Genomic DNA, 23,496 nt, shown 5'->3' on the forward strand with positions numbered 1-23,496 from the left:
AGGGATATCATGAATAAACTCTGGACTATAGTTTATTATTTTGTCCTACGTTGCGTGCCCGAAGCGTTGCCTGGGTGCATGAAGGCCGGAAAAAAACTAAAATGGCCGATCCACTCCTCACGGAGCACCACAAACAATTTACTATAACTCACATGTGTAGAGGTGTGGGGAATCCAGGTCAAGGGTGCGTATGGAGTTTCAGTATGTAGGAAAGAAAGGTGAATGTCCCTGGAAACCCAGAACTCAGTCCAGATATTCGTATCTCCTTTCGTCGTTTTCTACACTACCTAGCCAGCTATTACGCTACCTATTCCAGGCAACTCCACCTAGGTTAGCTTATTAGCCTGTGCAGTAACCTCTTGAGCATTGATTAGCTCATATTGCAAGCCCTCAGCCTGAGACATTCGCTGAAAGTGACAGTCCGTGCTGGAGTTTTCTTCAGCTCTCCGGTGTCCTCAGCAGTGGGTGGCCAAGACTCTCTATCTGACCATCCAATTCCACTCTATAGTTCAGACATTTACCATGTTCTCCACGTTATAGCCGCTGCAAGCTTTTCTACCTACTCTTCTTTACCGTTTCCTCTCTCTTTCCTTTCCCACTCTTTTTCCTTCCTTTCCCCAATCCCCCTGATTGGCTCATCCCAACCCGCAATGCTGCAATCAATAATGCTCATAAATCAAGTATACAAATGGAAAATCAAACAATTTCACCATTTCTCCTTCAAACACCGAGAAGAAAGGAAAGAAATATATTGTGATGGCCCGAGTGCTGCAGGGTGCGGAACAGGATGCACAGACTCCCTCAACATGGTGAAACATTTAATAACACAACATGTAACAGACAACGGTGGCACTCACACATGACATTAACAGAGAACATAAACACACAACACTAAAAACAAAGATTGTAACATGAGCACAGGCTAGACAAAAATGGATATGCTTTGACTGACAAACAAACAATGACCCACAGTGAAAGGCGCACTGACCGGGGTTTAAATAGCCTAGCGAACGTTAACGCTTGTACAGCCTCACGGGGGTGTGGCTACAAGCAAGAGTGACACCCCCCCACCCCCCGTACCACATGACTTGGGGGGGGGGGGAGCGTCCCATGGCATATATACATACACATGTAACATCATACACACATTCCTTTCCCCAGCTTTTTTCAGATTGTAGATCTGGTGCCAGCATTCCTCATCTTTTTTGACCTTTTGACCTTGACTCCACTTCACTCCTCTCCAGGTCTACCAGTGCACTGGCACCTCTTATATAAAGACAACTCCCAGTGGCAGAAGAGGAGAAGGAGGTAGTTAGGCAGGAAGGCAGTTGTTGATGGCTATTGCAGCAATTGGTTTTGGCTGGTGTTTGTATTTGAATTTGTATAATTTGTGTCTATGACCTTGTTTTCCCCATTTCTATATTCACATTAACATTCACAATAAACTGGAGATTTTCTACCTCACCATTGCACCCCAGTAAAGTAAATGCACTCTGCTAAGTTTTTTCTACTCTCATAAATGAAAAAATATTTATGGTCTTTATCTTTAATGTTCTTAACAAGTTACGGGTTTTACTAGGTTTCTCAGGTGTATACCAGAGATTTGTCTGAGACTGCTAAAATAGCCAGACCCGTGAATGATTTATTGAAGGAGAATTTTCTACAAGAAAAAAATTGCTTTGAGAAGTAGAGGAGGATGCTGTTGAGGGAGCCATTACCATTACAGTATCCCCCCCCCCCCCCCCACACACACACACACACACATAGCTCCAGCCACGCATCCAGGCTGGTGAGTGCATCCAATGTCACGAGGCCGGTGTCATCAAGCAGGGACAGGAACCTTGATAGACTGGAGAGGGTGCTGGACTTGGACATGTGGAACAGGAGAGAACTGGACTCAAGAATGAGTTACAGTACAGACAAGTAATTAGACAGGAGGAGTAGGCTGGAGCAGGAATGCTTCGTACCTGTCCAATAGCACAGAGAGGTCTGCAGGAAAGAAAGCCAAATCGTGTTATCTTAAACCAGTGGTATCTGTACCAGTGATCTGATCCACCAAACTGTGTGCCATGAGTAGTTTTGACTCGCAAGCCTGCCCTGAATCGGCGGGTAGGTCTGGTGTTTCTGCCTCCTTAATAACAGCTATCGTGTCTCTGTTTTGACGTTTCCGGGTTTAGTTCCTTGTTTCGTTTCTAGTCTCTGCCACTAATTAGTTCCAGCTGTTCCTTGTTTGTAGCCTGTTTAGCTGTGTATTTAAACCCAGTGTTTGATGTGTCTTTTTTTTTAATTAAAATAAATATATAGCCAGTTCGTTTTTTCTCTCGGTTTTTGTGTGTTACTTTCTTTTGTAGTCATGCATCTCAGTAGTGTTAATATTAGCTGTATGAACCTGGACCGCTGTATGTATTTCTGTACAGTATCTCGGTATAGCCAAGAATCATTTTCCTGCAGTGCACTGAGGATTTGTTTCAATAAAAGAAGCCACATTTTTGCCACCATTTTAAAACATGTATACTGTTGTGATTCTCATTGCATAATACTGATTCTTTCTAAAGTAAAAACGTTTATCATACCATATGAGCCACATGGGGGGGGGGGGGGGGGGTATAAACTTAGTTTTATCAGCCTTTATAACTTATTTAGCATTCTGAATGTAATGAAGGAAATGCTTACACAGTGGTAGGGTTCATGTACATGTTCATTTTACTGAATCATATCTGGTAGGGCCAGAGGTAAAGGTTGATAACCAAAATGTACAGCAGGTAGGCAGCAGTACAACAGCAAGACAAAACCCCTTTAAACAAGGAACAGGCAAAGAGTCATAAACCAGAGACAAACAGACTGAGATAAAACTGGCAATAAGTACTGTTTCTTCTGTTGAGCTCTGTTGTTTTGAATCTCATCTGTTTAGGTTTCTCTTAGTTGTGCTCAGGTTGTTTGTTCTTGATTTTGTTTTGCACCTTTTAATAACTTAAACTTGAAATTGCACCTCACCTTCACTGCAAGACAAGACCTGTTATAATATATGCAGTGAGACCTCAACAGCAACATAATTATGAAAGATTGGTAGTAGAATGGTATGTAGAATGACTAAACAAATGACCAGCAGGTAAGATGGGACTTGAATTAAATAAAGAATTGTGAACATGGATATATACTGATTAGAGCTTCAGGAGTGATTTGAATGCCAACATAACAAACAAAACCCACACTACAAAAGAAACACCTACACTACAATCCTGCACTAAATCTCTGACAATAAACAGAAAATAACACTGATCCCAAACAAACAGACACCACTCCCTACAATCAGTAACTATATACATATGAATAGACCAGATTATGAGATTATCCATGACTCACCATTTTACCAAGGTGGCTAATTATGCTTTTTACAAATTCTCACTTCTTTAAGAGAATTGCACCTTGTAATCTAGAGAATATAATCTCAAATGGTGTTCTCATATCTCTGAATATACAACTTGGTCATCAAGATACGTTTCACAATTCCGTACCGCTTTCAACACAATAGTCATAAGCCTTTGGAGTGTATATACCATATATTGTACAAAATTGTCCGGTGTGGAGATTTCTGATGCACAAGCAGTAAGAGGGACCTGTCAGTAACCTTTTAGTAAATCTAATGCACTGACAAACTTTGCAGAACCCACTCTATCAACACAATCTTCCATTCTGGGAAGAGGGAATGAATCTAGTATTGTCATTTACTTTCTGGTAGTCCATACAATATTGGAAAGTACCGTTAGGCATACAGTATATGGTATACATATGGTGTACATATTATACCATACAGTATATTGTATAATACAATATAATACCTATTACAATGTAAAAAAGCAGATTTACAGAAATTCTAGATCCAGTCCCCTCATGAGCAATCAAGGAGACAATGGTAACACAGCAAGACGAAGAAACCTTAAGAGAACACAAGGCTCAGATGGGGAATCCATCCTCCTCTACTTGGCAAACTAATAGCACAAAATGAATAAAGTTGCTTTTACTTTAGATTTTAACTTCCTATAAAACTTCTATGAGCATTTTTAAGCCTTAAGATACTATACAAATATTTGGCATACAATGACAATCAAATTAGGGTCTGCAGAATAAGTAAATAAACACAGTGTAGTAGGAGAGTCGATGGCAGTGATGATGGGTTTTTTGGTAAAGTTTCCATGGCACCCAAGATCTATTTTTGATCTCTTCAGGAGAATAGGTGTAACATGCAGATTGACAGCTCAGGTTCAGTTGGAGAGTGCCTGATGGTCAGCTGGTCTGAAGGAAGAAGTCTCCTTTACATCCTTTAAGTTCCTGTCACTGGCATGAAGGATGCCATTCAGTTTGTTCCTGTGGCAATGCCTCCAGACCTCCTGGACCTGCCAGTGAACACCGCAGCCACACCCCCGGACCTTCCGGACCTTCCAGACCTTCCGGACCTTCCGGACCCGCTGCTGAACCCTGCAGCTGCACCCCCAGACTCCCCATATCCTTCGCCGGTCACCTCAACACCCTCAGACTTGTCTCCTGACTCGCAGGCTCCGTGTTCCCTGCCCGTCTCACCCAGCCTGTGTCTCCTGCCGCCTCTGACCTGTGGTTCCCACCCGTCTCACCCAGCCTGTGTCTCCTGCCGCCTCTGACCTGTGGTTCCCGCCCGTCTCACCCAGCCTGTGTCTCCTGCCGCCTCTGACCTGTGGTTCCTGCCCGTCTCACCCAGCCTGTGTCTCCTGCCGCCTCTGATCTGTGGTTCCCGCCCGTCTCACCCAGCCTGTGTCTCCTGCCGCCTCTGACCTGTGGTTCCTGCCCGTCTCACCCAGCCTGTGTCTCCTGTTCCCTGTGGGCCTCCAGTGTCTCGGTTGTTGCCTGCTCCTGCTGTTCCTTTGTTTTTGCCTTCACCTATGCCTGGTTTTGTTTTTGCCCCTGCTGTGGTGTCTGTCCCTGCGCTTGTTTCTGTGCCCGTTACAGTTCCTGTGTGTCTCTTTGTTTCTGTCTGTCCCCGTCCGTGTGTTTATTCCAGTGCCCATGTCTGTTTTTGTTCCTGTCCTGTTGTCCCTTGCCTGGTCTGTGATGTGTTTTTGTTTTCCTGGTACTTTTGTGCCTCCAATTGTCCCTCATTGTTTGTCATGTCTCCTCGTCCTCCCTTTTGTCATCCTCAGTCTTCTGTTCAGTGTTCTGTTCCTGCTCCTGCTTCCGCATCTGTTCCTGGTTCTTGTGCTGTTCTGTCTTCTTCTATTGCTTCGCTGGTTTTGTGTCTGTTCCCGCATCTCTTTACATACATTTGTAAACCTGCTTTGTGACAACAACAGTTGTAAAAAGCGCTATATAAATACATTTGACTTGACTTGATTATGTAGTGCCTGAATGATTTCACATGGCGCTGTCCATTAATTTACCATTTATTTTGTAAATGTGCAGTTTAATTGGTGTTATCGCCAATCTTCCACATGATGGAGCTACTGTTTCATCAGAAACCGTAGAATACTATTGCATATACCATTACCTAGTTTGGTATTAGAGACTACGACATCGTTATTCAAACGTATGCAGTGATCTTAGAGGCAGAAAATGTTTCAGATTACTAAAATAAATCTGAAATTCTGAATTTTCGTACACTCAGTAAAACGCATACTCAAACTACACAAAGTTTGTCTGCATTTGATCTTGGTTATCCTGATTTCTCATTGGCACAGTGTGCTGTGTTTGTCCAAAACCGCGTTGTACACTGGGAGCACTTGGCTTTGGAAAATATGGCGTCTCACTGAAAGCGGTGCAGTTTCATTATCTATCTAGTTGCCTCCTAATAAACTAGGTTTGATAATTCAGTGAGTGTAAGGCAGTGGCAATTTAAATTGCTTGCCCGGAGTTAGATCTAAACTGAAAATGGCTTTACTGACATAGGTGTGGAAGTAAAGAACATTTGCTATCTGTCACGCCCACCTTTACGAAAATACGAAAGCATAGCCTGAGCAGAAGAGCTATTCTGCAGTGCCAAGTGAACGCTAGACAGCTTCTAGAAGCTAACGTTTATTCTAGCTGCTTTAGCTAGCTAGCTAACGGGCGTTGTTCAGCTAACACTGGTGTCGCGTTTTTGCTGACGGATAGTATTATGTACACTGTCGGATAGAACTTGGTTGAAACGTCGAATACATCATTTTAATGTTCGTCAACTTCTTCAGTTTCCGAAGGGGGAGAGAGAGATGGGATCTGGTTCTGTGGATTCGTCTCAGTGGTTATCCGTGAAGGAAGAGACTATTTTCCTTCACGATGGGCTGATTCGGGTCACGGACCTCGCAGAATTACCCAGCGAAATTGGAGTCTCTGAACAGGGTGACACCGAGCAGGAGGTAACCTTAAGACTTTGATTCTTTAAGTGAACCAATGTGAACGATGACTAAAACAGCCAGCATCTTAATAGTCTCATAACGTGTTAGTTGTAGGCCAGGCTGTTTGGTTTGGCCCACATTTAGGTTAACGTTATAGCATCGTGTTCTTAGTGTAGGATTCTCCCGGTAGTCACTGGGTTAGCTAACTAGCTAGCAAGCTAAATTAAATGGTTGTGCTGTCAATAGAGTAACATTTGAATACAACACAACTGGATAGCTATCCTACAGTATAGCCTAGCAAGCTGATTTATTAAACGCCCTTCTTTTATCGGGCTGCCGAGCAGGTGTAGCCGGCCAGCTAGCTAGCGTTAGCTATCTAGTTAAGATTGGCCAATCATAACTAGGTAGACAAGCGATGACAGTGTTAGTTATAGTCTCTGTAACGTTAGCTAGTATTAGCTCTAGCTATAATTAAAAATGGTTAACGTTAGGTTCAATAGTTTGATTCGTATTTATATGCTTATTTAGCTAGTTAGGTAGCGAGAACAGTATGAAATTCGCTGTTGAGATAGCTAGCAACGTCATTTATTTACAAGCTACCTGGTATCAAAACTCATTTGTTATTGAATGTCATTGCGACCTATTGAACACATGGGAAATTAGTTAACGCTACCTAGCTAATGCAGTAACTAGCTAGCTAGCTAACGCTCGGTAATTACAGGTTATATCTAGCTAGGTATTAATGATAATGTTAAATAATTGTGTCGTCTGCTAGCTACTTAGGAAACTAGTTAGCTAACCCAGCTATGTTTTGAAAGTATTCTTGCAGATAAATTGGTTGATTAGCTGGATACATTAGGTCGCTCCATGTATATCATAACGGCGGTTGAATATCTTTGGACTAAACTTTGGCTAGCATTTGGCAGCTAATGGCTATATGTCGCGACAGTTTTCGTTGTTAAGATTAGTTATCATTTTGCAGCACTTGGAAGGCCTGCGAGTAACCAGATATGGTTTGCTTCTTTCAAAACAGAAGGGTCATGAGACCACTAATCCAATCTTCTTCCTTAACTACAAGATACAGGCAATATGTATTAGACGTTACAGTTGAATTGTACTATGATTAGCTTAGTATTGGCTTTTGATTGGTCAGTATTGCTACAGCCTGTTTCAGTGTGGCTTCTTGTATACAGTTATTGTGTATTTTGTATTATGTTTTATTAAAATATTTAATCTTCATATTTTGTGGGACTTTGTACATTTGTCATTACAGGCGTTTCAGGTATCTCATTCCAACAGTGCTACACACACACACATACACACACACACACATATATATATATATATATATATATTAGTGTTAGGCTAATATCAGCCCAATGGAAAGATGCTCCATGTAATAACCTTACTGCAGTTTGACCATGGCAGAGGCTGCAGTGATTTGCAACCTGAGCCTCCTGACGACTACAGTAACCTAATGAGAGTTCATCCACTGAAGACAGAGGGAACTTGATGATTTGCCAAAGGAAAGGACATGTGGAGCAGACAGAAATATTATTTCTAGGCTCAAATAGAAATACAGACAACCCTATAGCATTACCCCTGTAGCCTTTCAGGCAAGGAACGGTGCCACAAATTACATTCTGACTGCATATGGATTTGTAGTAGCAGTAGAAATAAAAATGATGATGATAAACTGAAGTTCTATACAAATACAAATTTAGTTAAAATATCAGTGCCTTACACAAAAAATAAAGTTTACACAATAAAGCACAATTGCAATAAAATGATTATAATTAAAGAAAAAACAATGTATTAAAAGACTTCAGAACACCTCACAATTTAGATTGTATAGTTGATTCAGTAGTATACTTACTGGAGATGAAGCAAAATGATTGATATTTGTACTACTTGTGAATGCATGCTCATTCTTGACCACTAAATGTGATTTATGATTGATTATGTCTTGTTTGTAAATATTTACTCAAGAATGTTTCCACAGTGACCCACAGGAGGAAGGCTATGGGTCAACCTGCATATGGAGATATTCTAAGATTTGTCTTGTCTTTTTTTTTTTTTTTCTGATAAATTGCCTTTGGGTCACATTAGTGCATTTGGTATGAAATCAATATGAAATGCTGCAGCTAAAAGGCTAATGGATGTTCTCTTATTCCACTCATATAGTCTTTATGGTCTTACTGCAATTCACATCTGACCTCTTCCATTTTACTTCATCAGATCTTGTTTAGTGCCATCGGGTTGCCTGGTTGCCATCAGGTTAATGTCTGACATGGTCAGATGCACTTAAATCATTGTGACTCCCTGTTTTTGATTTGGGGAGCTAGACAAGGGTCTGATCTACTCTGTATGAAAAGGGTTAACTGGTGTTCTCCAAAGCAGAATAGTTATTTCCTAAAGCATTCATATTATGGACCATATTTATTGTCTGTATGTGTCCAGATAGTTTCAGTTAGTATTGTCTTGTTGCTGTTTTTTTCTTAAGTGCGTCTTTATATATAAATGTTCATGCTTGTCTTAATAAACTACCTCAGCTATAACACTATCGCATGTTTTTCTTTCTCCCTAACCTTGTGTAGATACTCACCTTTGAGACCAAGAACCCTGTGGAACTAGCTGAGCGCCTGCGTGCTGTTTGTGGTACTCAGAGTAATGCCTATGCTCGTCTCCTGGAGTACCGGCTCAATGCTTTACGTGGCCTGTGGGGGGCGCAGAGGCAGCTGGCCCTGGAAGAGCAACAAGAGCGAGAGGGCGCTGCAGCAGTGGCCGGTGCTGGAGCCGGGGCTGATGAAGAGGCGCTGTCACTCTTGAAGCGGCAGGGCTTCCTGCAGCAGCAGCAGCACCACCACCACCACCATCACCCATCGTTGCCCTCTAGCTCAGACCAAGCGCCTTTCACATCCCGTGTGGGACTGCTGCTCGTCTTCCCCCTGCTGCAGTCTCAAACCCGCCATGACCCAGCACTTGGTGGTGTCACTGCCGAAGTACTGCTGGCCTGTCTGCGTGACTGTCAGCCACTTAGCTTGGGTAAAGAGCCTGCAGACTGCCTCAATGGTCTAGAGGGCCTGCTGTGCACCTGGTTGGAGCAGGGGGGTGAACAAGGAGAAGTTATAGCACAAGAAAAACCACTACTAACCCAGAGGCAGAGGGAGAATGCAGCTGCCGCCCTTGTGGCTTTGGCATGTGCCAGGTGTGTACATTAAAAATTCTTGACCATCAAATTTTAAAGTTATAGATTAGAGATGGTTGTTGGCCGTTGAATCTAGCATGATCATTGTAATTGGAAGTTTATATTTCATGGTTGGGATCTTCTATGGTCTTTTTTTTTTCTTTTTTTTTGATGATTTTAGTATGGTTCAAACAATTATTATGAGTGTCATCAATTTAATTACTCTCTAATCATACTCACAATACTGTTGCATCTGTGCTTGTAATAGATTATTTAATTTACCTTTATAGTGAAATATAGAATTGATATCAGTGGTTTGGCTGTATAAGTTAACTCGGCCAGAAAACTGCTATTTCTTCTCAACCTCAAGATTACTTTAAAAAATTATTTTTGCCATGTGACATCTTTCCCTCATGTTCTTCTAGTAGTGTGAATCTTGTCCTTGGTGAGTTTCCCACAGTTAACTAATGTATTTATTTATTTTGGAAATTTCCGACGATAACAGAGTTGTCAAAACCAGAGCAACTATACTATTCAGTTTCTTTTTTGTCCTCACTAACCCCTCATTATGTCACTGAAACATCCAGCCTGGGCTGCTTCAAATGCCCCTACTGAAAAACATGCATAGACCTTTTATCCTTTTAAAAACACTATTTACTCAATTTGATTCTAGAGACATTTTGTGTGTGATGTGCATGTTTAGGTATGTGTACTGTTAATGTTTACCAGTCTATATTTCTAAAAACCTAAGAATCTTTCCTGTAAAGCACTTTCTACATACCACCCAAATCTTTGTTCTTTACTGCTGTTATTTGCTTGCACTCACTGAATGTTGTGTTTCACATAAATTCTAAAAATGGAAGACCAGGTTTAATGCACTGCTCAAAAATTTAGGGAACACTTAATCATCTAAATATAACACAGTCAGTTGAACTGCAGGGATATCGATCTACCCAGTTAGGAAGTATAAACGATTGAAACAGTTTCACATGCTTTGGCACAAATCAAAGTGACAACAGGCACACTGGTTTTGCAGGTGGTGGCCACAGACAATTGCACTTTCCTTATCCTTTCCGACTGATTCTTCTCTACAGTACTGTAGTTTTGTGTTTTGCTACTGTCACTACTGGTAACATGAGGCAGTACCAGTAGATAATTCAGGTTGCACAGGAAGTACAGCTCCTCCAGGATGACACATCAATGGGTGTCATCACAAGAAGGTTTGCTGTGACTCCTAACAGTCTCAAAAGAATGGAGGAGACACCAGGAACAGGAGAAGCACTGCCAGAGCCCTATAGAATGACATCCAGCAGGCTACTGGTGTGCATATTTCTGACTCCATGAGGGTGGCATGAAGGCCCAACGTCCTCTAGTAGAACCTTTGTTCACAGCACAGCACTGTGCTGCTAGATTGGCATTCAGATTTGGCAGGTCTGCCACTCTCATGCTGTTGTTTTCACAGATGAGAGCAGGTTCACACTGTGCACATGTGACAGATGTGAGATGTGAATCTGGAGATGCCATAATGAATGTTTTGCTGCCTGCAACATCATCCAGCATGACCGGTTTGGCGGTGAGTCTGTGATGGTCTAGGAAGGCATATCCTTAGAGGGTCTACGTGACGAAATCCTCAGAGTGATTGTCAGAACTTATGCTGGTACAGTGGACCCTGGGTCCTGGAGCAGGACAATGCCCAGCCCAGTTCTTGGATGATGAAGGCATTGATGCCATTAAATGGCCCTCATCTTTCACAGATCTGAATCCAATTGAGAACCTCTGGTATCAGTGCATCTGATGCCATCCATTAGCACCACAGACTCTACAGGAGGTCACTGATGCCCTTATCTCATCAGGAGCATGCCCAGACATCGTCAGGAGTGCATACAGGGCATGTCGGTGCCATATGCACTACTGAGTCACATTATCAGTTGCCATTATGAAATTCAAACAAATTGGATCTGTCTGTGATTTCAGTTTTTTACATTGATTTTTGGTATTATTTTGATTCCCGCCCTCAGTGGGTTGTTGATTTAAGGTTTCCATTGACAAATATATCATTTTATTATGACCAAAGTACACAATTGATATCAGTAAAGCTTTTTGACTTGAGTCTTTCATTAATTGAGATCTGATGTGTGATTTAAGAGTTCCCTTTTTTGTGCAGTGTATATTCCCTAAAACCCACTTAATGAATACTTTGGAAATATTCTCAAGGGGATACATGGAGACACACAAGTTGTAGCTGTTCAATGATGTGTATAGTGATGCATTTATTATGGAAGCATGCAGAGGGTTCCCCATTATCATGCTCATTTAAATTTTCTTTGATGGTTTTTATTTATGTATCCAACTTTCCAACTTCCATTTGCAAAGCCTTGCTAAGCTGTTGTTGTTTTTTTTGTGTGTGTGTGTATGAGCTCTACTCTTATTCTTTTCTCTGCGTCTAGGGGATCTCTAAAGACATTCATTCATACTGTTCACCTGCTGCAGAAACAAACAGACCTAGGGCAACTTCCTGTGGCAGATGTCCTCTACAGGTTAGGCTATACACCTTTTTATTTTTAAATAAATGGAAATCTCAGTTGTAAAAGAGCCATTTTACTGTTTTGAACAAACTTGTCATATATACTGTGTTTCTCTTTTATCATATTGAATGTTACTGTTTTTTTTATAAGTGCTATGCAAAGATTGTTGTTTAAATTTGTATTTTATATTGTCATTCAGTATTAATCAGTATGCATAGTGTTAGTCTCTAGATTGAAATTAAAACCATTATTTCTGGTGCTATAGCTGTATGATGGTACAAAAACTGCATTTCTTCTTTCTCTCAGACTATTACTTCTGGAAGGTGGTCCAGGTTCTCCATCTTGTTTGCTTGGAGGAAAACACAGTGTCTCATGGGGTTTTGAGGACATGCTCCCTACCCCAGACAGCAATGCTGCAGGATCTGAGAGTAAAGGTAAGGACACATTAAGGATTGTGTCATTGTCCTTCCTGTTATTCATCAGAAGTGTTAAAAGAAGACAACTCCTTTTCTTGCTGTTAAATACACTGGACTCAGATAGTATTCAGACCCATTTATGCATACTTAATTCAAAATATAATAAACATAATTGCTAATTTTACCCATTAATCTACACTTAAATATTCGTAATGATGAGGTGAAGACATCTTTTTAGAGTTTTTGAAAATGAATTAAAAATTAAAAACTGAACTCTCTTAGGCTCTGTTCATACCTGGCATTAACATGCTTCTTGGATGTTAAGATTCCCAAAATACCTAGTCGTTTACACCGGCATTTTGAATGTGTCTCAAGTGACCACTTCCATAATTTCTGCTGAAGAAAGCCGATTTACTATATCTCTCTTCCACTTTGTTTATTTTGAGACAGAAAGGTCCAGTGAATACTCACAAATATTCCAGTATGGCCTTTACAATCTTTGAGTCCTCAGTGCAAATGGAAATGAGGCTTCTCATTTCTCCGATGCATCAGCCACAATTATCACTTTTATCCACTAGCCTGACTTGCTTATCTACATGCAGAGTAATCACTGTCTTACTATTATTACATATTTCGACACTATTGACATGGGCAGTGCTTTGATGCTTTTGAGGAACCATCAGGATGCATTACCATTCACACTACAGCTGTAATGTGGCCTGATGCATCTTGACCCACCACCGCTAGATGTAGTTTGAGTGGTCAGATTACAATGCATCTCCAAGACGTCTTTTTACCCTGTTCACACTTGTACTTAGAGCTGGTCACTTATGATCTGATTAACCAGGATGCTTGTTAATGCCAGGTATGAACAGGGTCTTATTCACAAATATACCCTTTGCTGTGTCACTGAACTGGAATCAGTGTTAAACTGTATGCTTTAATTATTCTTGGGATATGTCTAGATCTCAGTTGGGGTCCACCTGTTGCAATCTGAATTAACTGGACATAGTTTGGCGAGGCACAGACTTGGGTCTATAAGAGCCAGCCATGAAGCCATGATGTCCAAGGAACTGTCTGTGAATTATGGCAAAACATAGATCAGTGCAGGGATATAAAACTTTAAGGCTTTGAGTGTTCCCAGGATCACAGTGGCCAAATGGAATAAGCTTTGCTTAGAGTTGGACATCAACGTAAGAAGGGGCTTGGTCAGGCAGGTAATAAAGAACCCAGTGATTGTAAAATCATGTGCAGAGTTGGGATAATATAGCACTTCATGAATCAGGTCTTTATGGCAGAGTGGCAAGACTGAAGCAACTGTTGAATAAAAGCCATATAACCACCCACTCAGAGTTTGCTAAATACCATGTAAAGGACACATGTAACAAGGGGAATAAGATTCTGTGGTCAAATTAGATGAAAAAATGTACTCTGTACTCATGTAATGGGGAGCTTCTCAGTGGTATGTATAGGGAAACGTAACAATTGAAGGACAGTGTGCAGCTAAATGCAGCATAATTTCTGACAAACTTTGCTGCCAAAGGGGCTTCTGCAAAGCATTGAATAAAGATTCTAGAAATAACAGAACCTTTCCCTTAACATAATTGAAGCTGTGTGTTCAGCAGCAACAACAACAAAAAAAGAGTCAAGTTGACAAGAATTTACCATCTGTATAACTTTTTTTGTAGTTTTTCCCCTATTCTTTGTTGTCAAGGAAGCTTTTTATGAAACTACTTGTGGAGCAACGTTGTTCTACCAGTTTTTGAAATACGAAAACTAATACTGTCTGGTCATTTGACTTGCTGGATAACTATAGGTATGGATAACTACTTTTTGTAATGGCTTAATAATTACACCTGCTTATGAGTAGTAAGAAAATGGTTATACTGTTCAACCATGACAATCTAATGCACCAAGTCAGCATTACCCATAGCAGGAGTTGGCGAAAGCAGAGGTATGGACATCAGAAGTATATGCATACCTGAAACTGCACCTTTTAAGAAGGTTCTGAACATACTTTTCTTGAAAGCAGTCTTGTACTGCTTAGCATTAGAAACCCATTTTATGTTCCTTTCTTTCATGAACACTGATTTCATTATCAAGATCCTGATGCATAGTTCTTTGCTGAGGTTGCTTGGAACTCTAGTAAATGAAGCAACAATAGATTTTTTTTTTATTATTATGCGCTACATGCTTCAGCACCCAGCGTGGTGTATCACTTTTTAGCCGAGCTGTTGTTGCTTTTAGATGCTTCCATTTGACAGTACTAGCACACCTGTAAGTGTGACCTGGGGAAGACCAAACACCGCAGAAGTTTCATGAACTGACTTTCTTGAAGTGTCCTGTGAGCTCATTTACTCCATTGTCTTAATTCTGTTTACTGTTTCTGACTCCATCCAGAACTACTATTATCTTCTTTTTTTTTCTCGACGTGTACCAAGCCTCTGTCTCCACTTTCTAATTTGGCATGAATTAGCAATAATGTAAATAGTTTTTTAATGGCTTGATTTACCTGATATTACTGCCTGTCACTTTTTTAAACTCATTATTCTGTAAAAACTTTAGACAATCTTGGGTGCCGATGAAAAATGCAAATCATTGTTTTTCTAGGACTGGGGCACCTGGAACTGTGCAACGAATTGACAGTGTACTGTATTCTGCTTATTGGCATTGCCTTCTTGATTGATATAGAGCAACAGCAGACTGATGTGCCATTAAAATCATTAATGATGGTACTAAACCGAGCATAACAGTAGATTTTTATATATGGGCTTTTACTGGTCGTTTTGAAATATCAACCCTGAAGTGCACCTCACAATTTGAGAAGGTTGTCTTCCTTTAATTTATTTATGCATGAAAAAAGCCTGTATGATCATATTTTATTTTAATCTTGTTATTCTAAAATTGTGCAGATGCTTTATTTTCAGTACTTTAGTAGAAGTAGTCATCCTTCCACCTGTGTATTTTATACATATCTAATTAAAAAGGGTAGATGCAAATGTCAAACTAAACTTGCATAACAATGAGTGCATTTATATGCACTTAATAATCCAATAACTGCATATAATATGATTTTGTCAGTAATATATTTACTTGGGTATTCAGACAATGGGAAAACACTGGGTTACATGAGTCAGGCAGTAATCAGGTTTCTACTTAGCAACCAGCCAATAATCTCACAAAATTATGTGATGTAAATTTCAAACTTCCTGTTGTGGCTTTTTGTAAATATGGCTGCACTTTACTGGCAAATATGGATCTTTTTTTTAATGGTTATTAATAGTGTGCAATACTGCCCATTTTACAGGAAATAAGATTTTATTCCCCCCCCCCCCCCCCCAACAAGCCAGAACAACTTTACACTCTCTTGTTTGTTAGGATATACAAACTGAGAAATCTGAATGCAATCAGAGTAAGGGTATACATGAACTGAGAAATCAGATTACTGAGCTAAATCCAGCTCTTTGTATCAGATTTCATAATTTGATTTCTGTTTATGATTGGATTATTAAGTGCATGTAAACACACTCACTGTTTATAGTGATAACTGACTGATGTATATAATCATAATGTCTTTGCCCTCGTCAGCAAAATTGATCAGGAAATAACTCTTTGGTTTGGATAGTTTGGATAGAAGTTTGAACAAGAGTATACACAGCTGGATTGGTAACTACAATTAATGCAAACATATTCTTTCCAGTATACAGTGCTGCAGGACTACAACAAACACATGAGGACAAATGATAGCCTAATGTTTAGTAGTTACTCCACTAACATTTAGCTTGGGTAATGTTGCTGTGTGACATGTGTTTCCATGGAAATGTAATCAACACTGACAAAAGATTTCTTTATTAAGCAAGAAATGCAATTCAGTTTGATGCAATTTGAATTTTAAAGTTCTTTTAACAAGAATCATTGCCTGAAAAGATCTTTCAGAACACTTTTGAGACATCTCTTATTAGCATTAACCTCAACCAAATGGTTTCTGTAAATGCTGAGTCCTGCATGGCATTTAGACATATAAGGATTTGGTATCATTTGGATTTTGTCAATACTTGTGCTACCTTTAGTATTGCTTATTGATGTTGGTTGGTATTTATGGGATAGACTGGGGCTTATATCCCCTATGTTGTCTCCATGTGTTAGATGCTTTGTGAGAAGAATAGAACACGTAAACCCAGGAGATAAGAGAAATGTACCTGTCTCAGTTCCATCCAGTTCCACTTGACTCTAGAATGCTTTTTCTGAATCTATGGACAAAAACTCTTTTATATAACTCTTGAGGAGCCTACAAACATGGTGAGATGGGCAGTAATCAATGTGAATCCAATCTTAACTGTTGCAAAAGATTATGGGCATTTGATTGTCCACTCTAGAGGCAAAACACTTGATTTCTTTTCCTTTTTTTGTTCAGCATTTCCTGTATTTCTAGTATTTCCAGTTTTTTAAAGCAGTCAGATTATCATTCCAAAAAAGCTAAAAAGCACTTTTTAAAATGTTTTTGATCACTCAAGGATCTGCTTCTGCTTCTTGAGGGCATATTATGAATATTTGAAATGCAAATGCCACTTTACTAATTAATGAGCTAAAAAGCAAAGAAGTGTCTATTGCCATAGATGTGATTTTAAAGAAATCTTTGTCTGCCAGTAACTTCACATTCAGTCTTGAGGTGGTGTGATGTGTTCAGTTGAGAGAAAAATGGATGTTGAGAAGCTGGGACTAGGTTTTGTTACCTTTATTATTATTTATTGGACTGTTTTCTGTCTTTCTTTTCTCAGACCAAGGCATAAGATGGCATGGCTGGTGTTATTTTAAAAAGGATTCAGAAACTTTTTTCCCACAGCAGTACATAATCAATGTAGTCAGTCTCAGCCCCTTAATCCTTGTCTCAAAAATGCATATCTTAAAAGTACAAAAAACCTTTTCTACCTTTCATTTCCACTGATATTAGTGTTTCCACTGAAGTATAATTTATAGAGGAAATCAAATGGAGATCCTTGTTTCAATTATGTGTACTGATAAAGAAATCATACATCGTAATCAGAGTAAGAGTGTAGATGGTTGTAAAGATCAATATTCAATCTCAAACAATATCATCATTGCACTATTTAGTGATTTGGTGAATTTTAGACAAGCGGTGAATTCTAGACCATTTGGTGAATTTTAAATGCTTCATCTGACCTTTCTCTCTCCTTCTCTCTTTCCTTTCTCTTTGTGTCCCTCAGACACAGACCTGGGCCGCTGCTTGGCTACAGATGGCCTGTATCTCTACACCACTAACTCTTTTGGTAGGGGCTTGAGCAAGCTGGGCTCGGGTCTTCATGGGACCTTAAGGTAAAATGAGATCCCTTACTGTGTTTCCTGCATTAACATGCATGCAAACATGCAGCCATGGTCACATTTAACCTTCCAGTCCATCTTCCCCTTTTGCTCTACCTCATTTCCCTGCCCCAACATCTGTTTGCACTTGCTGTCTGATCACTTTCTCTCTCTTCTGTAATAGATTCTACTCTTTTGCATCAAATCTTTTTTTTTTTTAATTATTCTTTTTCTCACCCACTTCCAGTCCTCACGTAACTACTTCACTGTGATAAAGGTTTCTCTTTCTCTCTTTGTGTGTGTGTGATCTCCAGTGCTTATTATGTTGACTTCTTTCTCCCTCCCTCCCCTACTTTCTTTGTTTATTTTTTTCCATTTACCTGATATAACACTCTCTTTCAGGGGTTTTGTGTACTGTCGAAATGAGGACTTGGAGGCTGGTTGGGTAGTGCACAGCAGTGGTCAGTTGCTCCACCGCCCTGCCTCCTTTGACACTAAACCCCATCAGCTGTGTCAGGTTATAGACCCCTTCACTTTACAGGTTTGCACGCATGCACACACCCCTCCTATATATTCCTGTCAGAGCTTTAGACCAGTCTCCCACAATATCTCAGCATGTCATGAATGCTACATAACATCTAGCTTTTCATTTTGGCTATGGTACTGCTTCTGGAACAAAGCACCATGTTGCTCAAGCAAACCATCTAAGCTTTTTGTGAGCACCATAAAGAAAAGCAGTGCTCAGGCTGTGCTCAGGTCGTATGTGTAAAACAGCCATAGAAAGGACTTTGTGCATATAGGAGCAGCATATTCTGTCCATATTTTGTTGAGTGTGTTCTATCTTAGCTTGAATGTGGCTCTTTCTAATTCTCTTAACTGGTACATGCGTCTATGAAGGTTTGCCAGATTGTGTCCATGCCCCCTCACCACTTCCCCATGGGCAGCAGTTTGACCACACTGCACATTTGCTCTGATGGTACCTACCTCTACTGGGTGTGGTCACCTGTAAGTCTCAATGAAAAGACCCAGAAAGGCCATTCTGTCTTCATGGATGTCTTCCAGTTAATGGTAAGAGACTGGAAAAGGGGAATGTGGTTTAAGCATGCACTCTTTTAGTTCAAGAGTTTTGTAGTTTTTATTTTATGATCTTTATAAATACATTTTTCAACTCAATGGCTCCCAAAATCTCAAAGCTGTTTTTCTTAACTCATCCATAAAAAGGCAATGTCACTATGCAGAATAAATAGACATGTAGCTGTGCTGTACGACTAAATAGTTATTATTTGAAGTATAAATATATTGAATGATGATTTTAAATATTGCTATATGTTGGATAATCCTCAAACATTCTCAAATAACCCTGAAACAGTCTCAGTAAATATTGTGCAGGCCTAATAATGATAATTTCCAAGATATTTATAAATAATAATTTTGTCCTCCAGAATGACTCTGGCCCGTGTATTGCCAGTCCTCTGCGGGAGCGGGTGATTTTGTCAAGGAAAGAGGGCGAGTCATCCAAATGTCTGAACGAACTGCTGATAAGCCGCATGTCCCGTTTTCGTGCGTCACACTCAGCAACACTTGCTGCCCTCACTGGTTCAGCCATCACCAACCCAGTCAAAGAGGAGCAGTCTGGTAACTCGTATACCATTTTAAACTTTTATCATTTTATCATTAAACTTTTAAAGACCCAGGTCCAGGCTTTCATTATTTCCTCTTGTAGCTATATACTTTTCATATTAGTTTCAGTGTAGCTAATGAATAATTTACAATGGTGACATCATAATGCTGTCAGGTTAATCACTGAGAATTTAAAGGCACAATAAATCATTCTTTTGCAATGATTTTTGACATTATGAAACAGCCATTATACTGGCACCTAGTGGCCTGGATGTATGAGTGTTTTGTACTAAAACTATTTAAAACTAAATCTATTTTAAAACCACTTGCATGTCGGGGACCATGGAGCAAATATTAGTTCATTTGAAGACTACAAAGAAATCTGATTCTTAATCTAATGTGAACTGCACAAATATAAAAAATGTCAAATTAATAATTATTTTCGTAAATTGTTTGCCATTTTATAGTGGTAATTTCGGCTCCTTTAAGAGTTCAAGATAAGATGAGAATAGTATTTTAATGAAAAAGGAGAAATACTAAAGTGTTTGGACAATTCTGCCAATTATGTGTTTACAGTTATGCATTGTACAATTTGGCAGAAGTAGAGGTAGAGTAATTAAGCTTTTACGGATATCAGTTTGTTTACTGTTCCACTATGTTTTTTTTCTTCCCTAGCAGTAAATGCTAGCTGTGGTCTCCCTCTAAAGACTCTGAGGAAAACACCTATGTATGTGTGTGGGACCTACCTGGTAATGCTGGCTTCTCCTCCTGGTGTAGCTGGTAGTTCTGCCACTCGCTCACTCTTTGGTGGGTCCAGCAGCCTTTCCTCCCTTAAAAGTAAGTTCATTATAGTTTCAAATGACACCAATCATTTTACAATAGCATTAAAGGTTTTCAGTAAGAGTATTTCAGACTGTTTTATAGTATGTTTAGGGGTGGCTATTGATATTGGCTCTATCTGGCATGTGCAAGTATATGGTAATTCTGTGGATACTTCAAAATACCGTCACTGCCTTTAAAAAAAAGCTGACTATTTATTTCTCCAGAGAGGCAAACCAGCCCTGCTTTAATAACCTCTCACTTGCACTGCTGTGTGGTGCTCTGATTGTGTCACTGTCCTCTATGCTGTGAGAGATGCCAGAGCACAGTGGAAGGTGGCATGACCACAGAACTTTTCTCTCCATCCAAAAAGTTTAAACCAGAATTATGGAAATATTGCAGCTTTAGATTAAATGATTGATCACCTCTCCAAGATCGCTGCTTCCTGCATCATGTATATTGGCCAGCTGTGTTGGCCAACACAAGTAATATGATGGCACAATTCCATGATAATCACTGAAAGCAATTTTGCTAGCGTACATTCCCATTCCCATTTGATCAGTGTGATGATAGTTTAATGGTCACATTTTCTGATAACATTTTGTGTAAAACAAAGTTCTGGTTAGTTGGAATTGGAGGTCTGCAACCTGACCCTAAACTGACGGGGGCTGATGGGTATCAGGATTTGGGTAGGGCTCTGATTTGAAATATTATGTACTTATCCAGCTAGTAGAAGTCCGCCTGAAGTATGCTATCTATCTAAGTATTGTTAAGTAACAATTTTATGGCAAGAAACTTTAGGGCAGTGGCTAACAGTTGTTCAGAGGAGGAACTGTTCTGAAATCATCAAATGGGGATTCTGTTATCTTACTCCAAAACATGAGCTTAGATTGGGAACTTTCAGATCTTAATTACTACTAAGCAGTAAGGCTCAGTTTTTATTATCATACAATACACTGATGGGTCACTTTGCATTATTAAGATGTAGCTATACTGTAATTAAATGTCCTGTAGACTATTCAAAAACATACTACTATACTACTATAATTGCAATCATGAATCATTGGAATTTCCACAAGACTACTAACAATACTGTTAGCGTATGAGCCTACAGATGTGTATAAGTATCTTTCATACAAACTGCACCATTTCATGCTAGATTTGCCTGGCCAGGAAAAGTGAAACACAACAGAGTTGTTAGCAACAAATTAATAAACCATTTCATTCTCCTGGGAAACTAATAAATGTCCAGCGAGTATCTTTCATTAACAGTTTCTGTTGTTACATTTAGTCATATATAAAATTTAAATTAATACTGCATAATCAATCAAATCTTAATCAGCAGTAGCATACTTTATTGACAGAGATGGCCAATCAAGTATCTGAAAATCCTGGATTTCGGAAAACTAACGAAAACTGCTGTGCCACTACCAACACAGTTGGTGGTGCTTTACAAAGAAAACAATAAAATTAGTTTTCTTTTTAAGATTTTTTTACTTTATTTATTTTAATATGTTTTTGAGGCAGCTCATGATTAATTGATGCCCATGTCATCATCGATTCCATTAGTCCAATTCCTGATCAGTTATTTTGTTGATTCCTGATCAGTTTTCCCTGTGGTGGGAAAAAAGTAGACCCACAGCATCAACACAGATGTTTTATTATTTCTGAGTCTGAACACAGGTCCAAATGTGTCTGCCAAATAACATTTGAGCGTGTGCCTTTCCTTAAAAAGTAAATAACTTGGAAAACAAATTTAAAACTGATTGATAAATAGTTTTTTGAATATGGCTTCAAAGCTATCAGTAGCAAAATGCTTCCTGTCATCATCTAAAATGGATGAAATGAGAGCATTCTTTGATTTAAGTTTTCACAGTCAAAGAAAAAAATCTGCCTGCCTACGTAGTGTCAGAGTTGTTATAACACAGGATGCCGTAACTGTCCGATGGAATACGCGTATCTTAAAAATTCCATTTTTTTTCCCCCTATGTTGCATTGAAAGATTTTGAAAAACCTGGGGCAATAATGACTTTATTTTTGTCTGTTTGTTTGCTTGCTGCATTGCTTTCTTTCATTCATTCTTTTTTTCTCTCACACACACTCTCTCTTCCTCTCTCTTTCACTCACTCATTACTTCATAGTCCTGGCTTCTAGTCTTGTGTTCAACCTGGCTGATGGTCAGTTCATCAATCGTGCAGATCTCATTGATGCCCCTGGCAGCTCTCTGGGTCGTGGCGCTCAGGTAGCAGGACTAGGTATGATCGCCGACTGCTTCTTTTTGGTAGTCTAGTAATGTTTTGCTACAATTGACACCAATGTGTTTTGTCAAGCCCTAGTCGGTTAACATTACCATAATGTTTTTAAAGCTCTTGATCATTCATTTAACTGGCTATGGATTTCTTCATAATGAATTAGGGGCATGCTATGATGCCCTGAACAACTTGATCTGGACCTGCTCAAGCGACTACATGGACCAGTGGTGTAATCCTGGCAACCAAGCCTTTCATCATGTGTGCCAACGACTTGGTGTAAGCCATGTCATCAGAGAGCCCAAAGGTAAAAGACAGTTTGAGGAAAATGCTTTGCAGCACAGCATGAAACTGTTTTTGACCAAATGCAGATGTATAACAATTCCGTGTGTTCTGGAAAATCGCAGTGCTCTATAAAAATATTGAGTGTGTTTACATGCACTTAATAATCAGATAAAAGATTTTGTCAGTAATCCGATTAACGCATTTATATGTACTTGGGTAATCGTATAACATGAATACTCAGCATTTACTTGAGCCATGCAATAGATTTCTACTTTGCAATCAGCCAATAATCTCACAGAAGGATGTAATGTAAAGTTCAAAGTGCCTGACATCTTTTTGTAAACATGGACCCACTTTACTGATAAATGGATCTTATTTTTTTATGGTTACTAATGGTATAGAGTGTTGCCCTTCTAACAGATTTCTCTATATTAATGCAAAGTGTTTGGTAGCCGTTTCATGGGTGCATATAATATTGCTAACCACTTTCTGGACAGCTCTACACTCTGCCTAGTTAAGTTGGAGTGCTTGCGCAGACTGAGAACACCGAATCAGGATAAGGGTATACAGAAAAATCTGATTACTGACTTAAAATAATAAAGCTCTCTTTATTGGATTTCTTAATTGGGTTTCTAGGTCTTAAACCAATCTAAGAAATCAGAGCATGCTAACTACTTAAATAATCAGATAAATATAGAAGTCTGATGATAATCAGATTAAGTGAATGTAAATGCACTC

At 39.5% G+C, this 23,496-nt stretch overlaps 1 protein-coding gene across 5 annotated transcripts in view; it reads left to right on the forward strand.

Moving 5' to 3' along the window:
• The first annotated feature begins 5,752 nt into the window (after positions 1-5,752).
• The window catches only part of LOC113587343 (probable E3 ubiquitin-protein ligase HECTD4), an 87,723-nt gene continuing 69,979 nt past the window's right edge, over positions 5,753-23,496 (forward strand). For 3 of the 5 annotated variants that reach the window (XM_035530083.1, XM_035530085.1, XM_035530086.1), the window contains exons 1-11: positions 5,753-6,359; positions 8,936-9,546; positions 11,973-12,062; positions 12,357-12,484; positions 17,692-17,800; positions 18,188-18,326; positions 18,683-18,853; positions 19,228-19,420; positions 20,081-20,242; positions 22,366-22,479; positions 22,640-22,780. In XM_035530083.1, coding sequence (XP_035385976.1) covers positions 6,213-6,359; positions 8,936-9,546; positions 11,973-12,062; positions 12,357-12,484; positions 17,692-17,800; positions 18,188-18,326; positions 18,683-18,853; positions 19,228-19,420; positions 20,081-20,242; positions 22,366-22,479; positions 22,640-22,780 — 2,005 coding nt within the window. In that variant the 5' untranslated portion in view covers positions 5,753-6,212. The remainder of the gene's footprint in view (positions 6,360-8,935; positions 9,547-11,972; positions 12,063-12,356; positions 12,485-17,691; positions 17,801-18,187; positions 18,327-18,682; positions 18,854-19,227; positions 19,421-20,080; positions 20,243-22,365; positions 22,480-22,639; positions 22,781-23,496) is intronic. The other 2 variants (XM_035530084.1, XM_035530087.1) reach the window with 1 other exon arrangement.

This window comes from Electrophorus electricus, chromosome 9 (assembly GCF_013358815.1).
Source record: "Electrophorus electricus isolate fEleEle1 chromosome 9, fEleEle1.pri, whole genome shotgun sequence".
Lineage (NCBI taxonomy): Eukaryota > Metazoa > Chordata > Actinopteri > Gymnotiformes > Gymnotidae > Electrophorus > Electrophorus electricus.